This window comes from Ischnura elegans, chromosome 11 (assembly GCF_921293095.1).
Source record: "Ischnura elegans chromosome 11, ioIscEleg1.1, whole genome shotgun sequence".
NCBI classification, from domain to species: Eukaryota; Metazoa; Arthropoda; class Insecta; order Odonata; family Coenagrionidae; genus Ischnura; species Ischnura elegans.
Window position 1 is genome coordinate 13,377,153 of NC_060256.1, and position 11,748 is coordinate 13,388,900.

Below are 11,748 nucleotides of genomic sequence, written 5' to 3' on the forward strand. Positions count from 1 at the left end.
AAATGCATGAATTTGTTTTTAAATAGCTTGGGATGTTCCTACTTCGCTTTAAGATATATTCCAATTACACGCTATTTGATGCATAACGTTGCAATTCTTTCCCTTAAGTTAGATATTGCCAGTTTCAGCACATTTTCAATATCTCTCATTTCCGATTACTGATTCTGCAGCTCTGAAAGCCTTCGGAAACTATTTTTTTAAATACCGTATTAAGTTGTAGGTGAAATTTTTCATACCCACTGCCACACAGGCATTACGTCAATGGTAGCGACCCCTATAGGGCAGAATTGGTGTACGTAGGCGGTAGCCATTGCGATTGCAAGCAGTAGTTCGTGTAGTCGTCAGTTCTAGTACGTAAAGCGTTCAAAAGAATTCGAATACAATTCTAAAATGGTTTCTACATTGAATCCTGAGTAGTAAGTAATCTTTTTGTGGCTCTGAATTTGTATTGTAATTGCCATACCCCATTTTTGCTGTATATGCCTGTGTCAATTCGCATCTAGTTTCTCATAACGTAATTAATAATTGTGCTCTCGTATATGCTCGTTAGTTCTAAGCATAATAATAGACGCCCAAAAGGCAATATGAAACCTTATGAGGAGTAAAATGTTGCTAAGTGCCAAAGGTGGTGATAATGAGTCATCGTCCATGATGGATCTTTGATCTAATATTGCGACGTATTTCGTTGATTTTAGTCATTTTACGTATTGTTTTCATCTGTCTAATGATTTCAATTTAGTAGTGATTATTATCTATCCTATAGATTAGTTGTTAGTGTTGTGTACTTGGAATTATTTAGCTTGTGAAGATCCATTATGGGTGGATTTCAATTTGCATTAAAGCCCTAAGGTCATAGGTTTTACTATCGCGTACTCAGGATTTAGTAGGGCTTCCGTTGTTATGATATCATGTTAATTACTTTTTTATTTTGCATTCAGCGACTACCTATTCAAATTGCTGTTGATCGGTGATTCAGGAGTGGGGAAATCATGCTTGCTATTACGATTTGCGGTAAGTCATTGTCTCATGTGACTAATGGTCATATTGCTCATCACGAATGTCCATGTAATATTTTTATAAATATTTCAGGATGACACGTACACGGAAAGCTATATTAGTACCATCGGCGTTGACTTTGTGAGTAATCCTCTATTGAGATTTATTTTAAACAAGTGAACTTCGCTCTAAGAAAATAGTTGTCAATCAATTTATTTCTAAATTTTCTTTCAGAAAATACGTACAATTGAACTGGACGATAAGACCATCAAACTTCAAATCGTATGTTCTTTATTCGTATTTCGTAGCATTATTTGTCAATTATAACTTACCTAAACCGCCTAAAACATTCCTCATGAATCTATCATTTTCTTTTTAAGTGGGATACTGCTGGGCAAGAGCGTTTTAGAACAATTACTTCCAGTTACTACAGAGGAGCTCAAGGAATAATTATTGTGTACGATTGTACTGATCAAGATTCTTTTAACAACGTTAAGAACTGGTTGGAGGAAATCGATCGATATGCATGCGATAGTGTGAATAAGTTGTTGGTGGGAAATAAGTGTGATCTGACGCAGAAGCGAGTAGTTGCTTATTCTACGGCAAAGGTGAGTATTCTACACTAGGAAACGCTAACGCGTTGGTTAAGATCGTTCCTCGAGTTCAGTTGAACTGTATGCCATTTGCGTTTTTGGTAGCCTTAAATTTGGCGATTTCATTACAGACGTGATTGTGGTGAATATCTTGTGATTGAAAAAGTCTCCTGGATCCTTAATCATTCCAAATATCAGAGAGTGATAGTAGTTCCCCCGGAATGGTCCTCAATGGTGGGGTTGTCAATCGCCGCATTCTTAATTGAAATTTCAATTATCCGTTTTCTGTGATCTCCAAAATGGAAAATATTTAAAATTAGATGATTATCCGTTCAGTTGTATATAGTTGGTCTATTATATTGATTTAACTCTGCGTTCCTTAATATTTGTCTATGCTAGTTGGACTGTTCTTGGGTGTTTTTTTACGTGATTGTTGTTGTTCTTATGTAATTATTTTCTTCCTCATGAAAGCACTTTTGGCAAACATGTGCCGTAAGACAACTGCTTGTTATAGGCCATTTAGAGCTGAGAAAAGCTAATTTTTTTCATATGTTTTACTGGGCAAATAAGTTTTCCTAGGAGGTGCTTTTACAATTTATTAGCATGTCGAATACATGCAATCCCTATCAACCTCTCTATCTCTAAATAATCTACTAGTTATGTTCAAGCTACAGCATATCTTTAAGCTGTAAGTTTGTGTTACCCTGATCTTTATCTGTCATAGTATTTAGAAGTAGATGAATACGACAAATTTTCACTTACATAAGCCAAAAGTATTGCTCAACTATGCACCATTCTTTGGTTGGAACTTGCATCTTAATTGCTGGGAATGTGCTGGTAGGATACCTGAATAAATTAATATCACTCAAGTGTAATCAGGACCATCTTGTAAAGGGCCTTGAGGGTGATGGGTTACGCAGATAGCATTAATATAAGTATGGCTATAGAAAATTTTAAGGTTGAGTAGTCTAAAATTGATCATCTTGGTTGGGAGAAAAAAGTGCTACCAAGTGTTGTGTGGTTAAATAATTTTTGTTTGGCCATTAGTCACCATTTAAAGCATAAGTAAAGCAATTACTACCGAAAAATGTTATTTACTTAAGTCCAGCATGAAATTAATGACTAAAATTTTTCCTCAATTAGGAGTATGCTGACCAGCTGGGGTTACCTTTCCTTGAAACATCTGCTAAGGAATCCAAAAATGTAGAACAGGCATTTATGACCATGGCAGCTGAAATCAAGGGTAGGGTTGGACCACCCTCATCTGCTGCAGACACAGCAAACAAAGTTAAAATCGACCATGGTAGACCAATTGAGCCCAGCATGAAAGCTGGATGCTGCTGAAATTAAATAACACAGTAAGTTTTATTGGCATGAGTCCTGTGTTGTATGGTGTGCAGAGGGTCGAAAACTTTTCTAAAAAAATGAGCGCCACTCATTTTCTTTGAGAAAATGTTTAGTTTCTGTTATGTTATTTACGCCCGTACCCTTGAAGACCGAAATGATTAGCAGAGCCTATCTTTTAATATGCTGTTACCCTCATGGTAGTATTTGATCAGGGTTCATCCTGGTCTGGGAAATTAGATTACGGCAGGGGAAGAGAGGAAAGCAAAGAGATGAAAGTCACGTTTGAATATCCAATTTTGCATTATTGGTTTGGCGAGGTGGGTGGTCTGTTGTCATTTTGGCTAGGTGGCATGATTGATTGATTGATTTATTAAGTCACTGTAAGCATTTGCATTATGCATGGCTTTGTCAAGGATGTTACATGTATTACACAATATGAATGGAAAAACAATGCTCAAATAACAAAACAATATTTAAAAAAATATAAATACATACAGTTTACAAATTTTTTTTTTGTGAACACATTTCAATTACACACTTAAATTTTTTTACATTAAAAAGTCATCCACACTATAGAATAATTTCCTTAAAAGTAGTTTTTTCACGGCACACTTAAATTTAAAGGAACTTTTGATATTTTTTACATAGCTTGGCAATTTATTATACACAAGTATTCCCTGATGGTCTATGCCTTTAATTGTTTTATTTACTCGGTGCTGACTTACATGGATTTCATTTTGGCTTCTTGTATTATGACTATGAATGTCACAATTTTTAATAAACATGTCTTGGTTTTTTTTAATAAGAGAGACTGTTTCAAGATTATATATACAAGGGAGTGGTAAGATTTCCAGTTTTTCAAAAATAGGTTTGCTGGGAGCTCTATTATTGGAATTAGTTATTATGCGAATAATCTTTTTTTTTTTCATTTTAAATAATTTTGGTAGGAAGATAGAGGAGCCCCAAAATGGAATACCATAATTAAGAAGTGACTGCACATAGCCAAAATATATCGTTCTCAATACCTGAATACAAGTGATTTCCTTGAGTACACGGAATGCATAACAGATTTGTGCCATTTTTTGAGTTAATTTATTGATGTGTTCTTCCCATGAAAGATTAGAGTCAATCCAGATACCTAAAAACTTTGTTACCCTAAGTTCTTTTATAGGGTAACTGTTAATTATTGGATTAAAATTTATTATCTTCTTCTTAAGATTGAAATTTAAATAATGGGTTTTACTAACATTTAAAGATAGCTTATTATCTGGGGTAGCTCTAACTTGGTGTTACTTTGCTTTATTCGTGATACACATATGATTATTTGACTTTATTACACAATGTACCTGGTAGTATTTTTCTATAAAATCTCTGTATATTGCTGCTTTGACATTAATATTGACAGGGAAATTGAAAAAAGAAATTGAGTGTAAGTCAGGAAAGTTGAAAATGTAAAGTTTGTATGTGCCCTGTTTACATCATTTAAGATATGGCTTGGGAATTGTATAATTTACAGAATTATAATTCCTTTACTAAAGGACAATGAAGCACAGGGATTTTAAAGGGATGTATTTTGCATATTACTATCTTTTTATTCAGAAGTAAACAAATGTATTTGTTACCATGTCACACTGCTTCATGCCTGTGGGCTTAGAATAACATTCAGTTAGAGAGAATCTCATATTTCATAGTGGAGAATAAATGGACATCCTTGAAACAAAATGTCCTCGTACCAATTTTTCTACGAGCAGCATTTGTCCTGTGAATATTTGTAATTATGGTATTGGAATCAGGAGAAAATTGTAACTGTAAAGTTCTCACTCCGAGTGACTGCATTTTAATCTAATATTAAAGAAAGTATCAAAGAATGGTAGATTTTTATTGCTTGTTTGTAGAAGTTAAGAGCAGATTTTCAATTTTTTTTAGCTATCACTTTGTCTATGATGAACCTCTTAAGGCCTGGTTACACAATACATTAACAAGTGCAAGTTAGTGTCTAAATGTGCGAACGCATGAATGGACATGGAAATGCTCCATTTAACCTCCCAATTTGTGCGAATGCATGAACGAAAAATAGGACCTATGTTCTATTTGGTTCATGCATTTGTACATGTTCCAGTCCACCAGAATTGTTCACCCATTCACACTTTAATTTGTACGAGTTAATGTGCCGTGTAACCAGGTGTTAACACTTATTAAAATTTCTCCTCTTTCTTCAAGGATACAGATTTTTACAGGGAGAGAACACATGTAAATACTTACATATTATTTAACTGATAGCACTAATTCATTAGTGAGTCAATTATCTCTCCTAATGATATTTTATCATTTGATTTTTGTGTCAGTAATTGAAGTCAAAGGCTCATATTCATGAAAGAGTGGGGTTATATCAGTTTGGTGTTTTCTTGGCCATCCTGTGTTAGCGTTTGCTAAGAATCCTTTGTCATTAGACATCGACTGGGTAACACATGTAGAAATATGGTGGTGGTTACTAACGACGACTAAATAACATTAAATCCAGTGTGGCTCCATGACTTGCATTGCATGGAAATTACTGTAGTTCATTCTAAAGTTTAATTTTATGATAGCCATCAAGGATAACATCAGTGCCAACTTGCTAACTTATGCACATTTACTTAATACAGCTGATTGGTTCTGGTGTTACACGGTGGAAATATTGGATATTCATGGGTGGTTCTTAAACTTTGTAATTTCCTCAGATTTAATTCTGGTTACGATCTTTCGCCTACCCATCCCATTCACTCCATTAATCCCCCCTATCACCCATATACCCCTCTGCATTATGCTGGGGGGGCTATAAGATAATGCCACAGTGTTGTGAAGCATGTTGTGCAAGTCAAAGATAAATCGGCGGAAATAACAAAGTTCACTTATTCTACCATTGCATTCACTTCAGCATATAAACAATGAAATGAAGATACATTGTAATGACTTAACCAATTGGGCATAGATTGTCAAAAGGATAAACCCTCAAACTGCTGCTTTTGTGTTCTTCAATTTTGGAATATGGCATATTGCCCTAATAGATCCTATAGAAAATACTGTAGGGCTTAAGTATGTTGATGTTGAGATTCCGTAAAGTTGAGCCAGGAACAGTTATAATTAATATTTGGATGGTTGTCTAGGTCAACTCTCAAATGATTTCTGCTCCATTCTTCCGAGTGTTCAACGCATGGGTGTTGCTTAGAACTGCAGTTTTGCCTACATTCCAAAGGGGGCATCTTAAGGTTGAAGTGGGCAGAAAGCATCTTTTCCCCCACAGTGGAAGCTGCAGCTATTAACTCCAAAATATTTTCTTTCATTGCAGTAATTATAACAAAAAGAAGGTACTACACAGGAGTGTGGAAAATGTTGTAAAGGGGATGGGGCTGTTCCTGTGACTGAGAAAGCTGTGCTAAAGTTAATTTGTGAATATATTTTCACCCAAAGAAGAAGAGGAGGAGGAAGATGGCAGGGGTGGGTGGTGTGTATGAGTGAGTGTGTGATACAAAGACAAGCTTTTGCCCTGTGCTGCCCTTCTGATGAAAAATGGAGTTAATTATAACTGGGTTTCAGATGTTCATATCTCTTCTTAGAGGTGCTGCGTAAAGGAAAATTAACTGGATCCGTATTATTCCAGATTAACCACCAATAAAAAGCCAGGTGCATACCATATGCTCATCTCGTCAATTGGTCTTACATGCCAACGGATACGAACTATCTGAATTTCCCTATTGTGGAAGTGTCACAGAGGAACTCTAGAGTTTTGTTTGTTTACTTCTCGATAGCATTCTCTGTGTAGATAACTTAAAAAAAACAGTGCTGTCCTTGAATGCTTTTTCAGGAGTAGCCCTGTATGTGTTACTATCCTTCAAAGGGAAGGATCTAAATTTGTATTTAATATTGATATTTCTATGCAGTTGTAAAATATATACATTCTTTACACTCATATCTGATAAAATCACAGATTGATTTTTCATTTGCAATGCCTGATATGAATGCAAAATTTGTTTGTGATGTGAACCTAAATGAAAGTTTTGCACTCCTTTTTGGCTTACTCAATTATTTTGTAATTGATGCTGCAGTGTTTTGAGGCAGAGGAACTTTTATTCCCTGCATAGCGAAGAAAGAAAAGGGTAGATGAACTTTTTGTCATTCCATAAACACGTAAGGCCATAGCAACATGTTTAGCTCATTGTAAGTGTTTCTTCTGAAAATAAATGTTCCCAGTATAGATAATTTTGAGCTCCATTTAATTCTCATTATGAAAGGTAAAGGGCTTGATTATATCATGTAATAGTTATTTTTTCAATTTAATTTTCAAAATTTGCCAATTTTATTAAAGTTATTTCTCACTGATTTATGCTTGTTAACTTGTGTTATATGGTTATATAAAACATTGTAAATACATGAAGGTAGCTGTTTAATTTCCTGTATTTATTTCATCTAGCGTATTTTAGCCAGGATTTTTTTCCTCATTGGATTGTTGAGCTGTTGCTTGTTTTTAGTCCTGAAATTGCTTCAGTTATATCAGTAAAGAAGGAGTTAAATTAATCATATTATCATCGCTTATTGTATTGAATGTGTTTTCAGGGCTGAAACCATAGACAAAATGCTTTTATGTGCTATGAAAGATGGGAGTTAAAATCATTTCTACTGTTTTGATAGTTTGAGTGGTATTAGGTAACTCCTGCTTTATGGCATGGTCATATTTAAAGTGTGCTAGCTTTAAACATTTGAGTTTATTCAATCATTAATTTAGCATTAAATTATGTTCAATTTATCCATTGTGTTAGGTAGATCATTTCTTATGTTATTTATTTTTGTCATTCCGTAACATATTAAATTGATCATATTGATTATTTGAATATTTTACTTCTTTCATAAACATTTTGGTGGGTATTTGGGAATCATTCCATACCACTGTAAACCCTTATCCATGTGATGGTATGGCTCATTCCTTCACTTATTTTGTGTGTACTTGGTCACAAAAGAGTTGTTACATATGTATTTTTACTCAGCATTTCTTGTTTCCCGATTCTTTATGGTAGCTCTAATAGTAATCAGTATATTAAATGAAGCTCTCACCATGTAACACTTCTATCTAAGTGGGATATCACAAAATTCTGGGAAATTTTTGTTAAAAAATTTTTCAATTAGCATGAAATCCATTTCTTGTCTTATTTAAAGAAAAAATCAAGTTTTCATAGGCAGCGTTTTCACTCTGAAATTCGTAAATAATTCAGTTTCTGTTATGCTTTTTTGTTAACTTTTCTAATTAACCATGGTATGGATGGTACAAGGTGCTTCTTTTTTTTTCCTGAAGGCCAAAGTGAGTGCATTCCTATTACTTGAACTTCTTATCTCTGTGCCCTGCTCCAGTGATAGATGGCATGAGTGATTTGGAATGTTTTCTTGCTTTGAGGGAGGTGGTAATCTCATCAAAACCTTAGATATAAGTGGAAGGCTAAAATATTGGCCAGAAGTACATGATAGTAGCAAGTCATTTCATTATGCTTGTGGAAGGTGAACAATAACTTATCTCAAACCTGACATTCTTGAATGTCAGTTGCTCAGGTATATACAGTGTTGTAGTGTCTCAAATAATGTCAGGGACTTCATGATATATGTTATTCTGTAAAGACTGTTGTGTGAGGAAAATTTTATTTGAGAAAGGATGGGTAAGTCGAAGCAAAGGTAAGGTTTGAAAGAGATACAGATGCCTAAAAATCAATAATTTTTGTTAAAAGCCTACAAGGTTACTATTACAGTCGTTAATGGCAATTATCCACCACCACCAAGGAGATTTTGCATTAGTTGATCCTTTCTGTTACTATTTTTGTCTGAATTTTTATGGTCATTTTCCTTTTTTAATATAGTGGTTACCATCATTAAGAACCTAAGTAAAAATAGTCCTTTTCTCTCAAACCAAAAAATTGGTCCTGTTTTGATTTGGACCGAGTGTAATTACTATAGTTTATTAGTGATGAAAATGTACATGATTATTAAAGTTGGCTAGATATTATTTAATGCATGTGACAATTGTTAAAGTAAAAGGGTAGAAGGGAAATGGTTATAAATTAAATTGTTTTCGTGAGTACCATCAAGTCAATTACTATTTTTATGTTGATCTCTTACTAGTTTGATATAAATGGTAGAATTGATGTTCAAAGTTGTGCAATGAGTTTAGCAGTTGTATTCAATCGTGCTTTGGTGGTAATATAGGTTCCATTATGCTGCTGAACATAATTTCCTGCTCGCTGGTTTAGAAAGTTGCTCTCAGTGTTTCGAATACTGTCTGTTAATTTTTGGAATAAAAACCTGTCATTGCTTTCACGGTAGACAGTGGTTCATCTCACGTATATACTGATACCATTTTTATTTTATGTTAAAAATAATTTTTTTGCTCTGGCAAAACTACCGTGGTAATACAATACTACTACTGTACTGCAAAAACCCCATCCTGGTGGATGGGACATTATTTGTCACTCTTGGTTATTCCATTTATAAGTTGTTCTTTTTCCAATTTATCTTTAAAGTAAATTGTGAATAATTGTGCATAAATGCATCATGAAGCTATGGCAAGACTCTTTCTAATGTGATAATTAACATACCTAAAAGTAAGAGCCCAATTCTTTCATGGGTAGGAAGGCAACAAAGTATGACGTTTTTGTGTACATCACCCCAGTGTCAAGATGAGTAAATGCATTAGGCAACATGTATGTTGCTGATGAAATAAAAAGCACATTTTAATTCATTAGAGTTCAGTGGTGCAGTGAGGGGGGGGGAGTTTGGGGGATAAAACCCCCTCCCCCAGAGCTCATAGAAACTTTTAAGTTAAGTATTTTACTTAATTGGATTAATATTGCCTATAGAATAGTGTGAGGATTAATATAATATCCCTCAGCAGGCCGTAAAAATCACCATTTTGAACCGTTTATCTTAATTTTTTTCCGGCGGAGGGCCTCAGCACCTCCTCCTTACCCCAGTGGGTATGCAATACACCAAACCCCCCAGTATTAGTTGCGTCTAAAACCCCCCATAACCTTAATTCCTAGCTGTGCCCCTGCACTGTTGGGCATAAATAAACAACTTTATTCCAATAGGGTAGTTTCCTTCATCAAAGAAAACGAAAGGCATTGATTGCGATTCGTTACCCACCATTAGTGTATTCATAATACACAAATTATTTGGTTTTTGAAATACCGGTTTAGACGAATGGCAAGGGCCAATTTTTATCCTCATTTGAAAAAGGCCAGATTGGCGCCCATGCGATTCCACTCCGCATGACGTCACAGGGACCTAGTTTCTACACGAGAGGATAGGAGTTATACATCGTCTGAGGTTACCAATGCATGCATGAGGCACAGAGCTCAGGGAAACATGTCTTAATAATCACCTATTAAAACTGGCTAAGTTTGGAAAGTTTTCTTCGTTTGATAAGGTATTAATAAACCTTTTTTAAGCCAAGCGCTACCATCCAGCAAGGTACTCAGCTATCCGCTAGCATCCTGCGACGTATCAGCACTAAGCCTCGCCTCAAGGTCACCTCACCGGGTGGGAGGGGGAACCAGAAATACGACGTACGGAGATATTTCCCGGCATTCATACTTAAGCGTCGCGTTTTCGCGCGCTTGAAAATTTTCACTTTTCATTTAATCGCGAAAAATAGATGTCATTTAAAAATCTAAAACCGTGAAATACGTACTCTAGGAGTAATAATCTTTCGATTAAAGCAATAAAAAAATAATAGGAAACCACCCTATTGCCCTCATTCTTTCATGAGTGGACACGGGTGGATTAAGGTCATTGTTTTGGGAAGTAGGGGATGCAATAAAACTCGAGGGGGGGGGCACAAAATATTTCTTGAGTTACCTTTACTTTTATCATAATAAAAAATAATCATGTCACATGAAAAGTTTAAGAAAGGTTTCATTAAAGTGATTACACACATTTACAAGACAATGCCATCTTATGATATAGAAAAATCACAATTGTGGTTCTGCAATGGGGGCGGACCTGTAAGGGGGCGGACCTGCTAGCCCCTTGTGTCCCCCATTTGTATCCACCACTGGTTTTGGGATGTTTCCTTACTTTCTGCAATGCCTTGGTGGTATGCCATAACTCTCAGCATTAACGTGCCTGATGTGCACAAACCAATGGCTTTTGGGTTTGATCTTTGCTTGTGTTTCGATTCTTGGTCAACTCATTATGCATTGATTGATTTTGGTGTTTAATTGAGATTTTTATAACTATGTTGATTTCTGTTTATCAATTGTGTCATCAGTTCTTAGTCTGCAATCCTTGTTCATTTTCCCAATCTCTCCTGTCTTCACTTTTTTAATGTTAATTTCACTTATTCACATTGCCCTGAGTGTTGTATTTATTGACTGAAATAGGTGTCTTTTCATTAATTATGCAACACTGATGAACAAAATGGAATGTTAATCGCCATTGGAATGGTGTAAGACACATACAAGGTATTTTCTATTCTTCAAAGTACTGTAAACATATGTGGAACAACCTTTACAGGAAGTAAGTCAAAATGGGATTCCATTTACAAAAATTTTCCTTGAAATTCATGAATTTTCAATAGTACACATTAAATATTTGAGCATTTTGAAAGAGGGAGTAGCTTGACACCTCAGCACAGTGCTTTACCTAATAACTTTTGGGGAGGGGATTTGATAAGTTCATGGGTAAAATGATAGTGAATTTCACTTGTACCTCAAATTTCATTTATAAGGACGGTAGTTGGAATGACGTGTTTTTGTCCACGGCTTGGACAGAGAACTAAATTTATTGGTACTCC

General features: G+C 35.1%; 1 protein-coding gene across 1 annotated transcript; it reads left to right on the top strand.

Annotated features, from left to right (window-relative positions):
• The first annotated feature begins 270 nt into the window (after window positions 1-270).
• On the top strand, window positions 271-7,798 carry LOC124167731 (ras-related protein Rab-1A). Its single transcript, XM_046545742.1, has 7 exons — window positions 271-416; window positions 939-1,011; window positions 1,090-1,137; window positions 1,231-1,278; window positions 1,377-1,604; window positions 2,733-2,947; window positions 6,265-7,798. Exons 1-6 carry the CDS (start codon window positions 391-393, stop codon window positions 2,931-2,933), a joined length of 624 nt encoding a protein of 207 aa, XP_046401698.1. The 5' UTR covers window positions 271-390; the 3' UTR covers window positions 2,934-2,947; window positions 6,265-7,798.
• Window positions 7,799-11,748: the final 3,950 nt, after the last annotated feature.

Bases quoted from the DNA above. Each gene is read 5' to 3' on its own strand.
- LOC124167731 (XM_046545742.1), top strand. From the start codon at position 391: ATGGTTTCTACATTGAATCCTGAGTA. The intron at 1,138-1,230 runs GTGAGTAATCCT...ATTTTCTTTCAG, and splicing joins GTACCATCGGCGTTGACTTT to AAAATACGTACAATTGAACT. The intron at 1,605-2,732 runs GTGAGTATTCTA...TTCCTCAATTAG, and splicing joins TTGCTTATTCTACGGCAAAG to GAGTATGCTGACCAGCTGGG.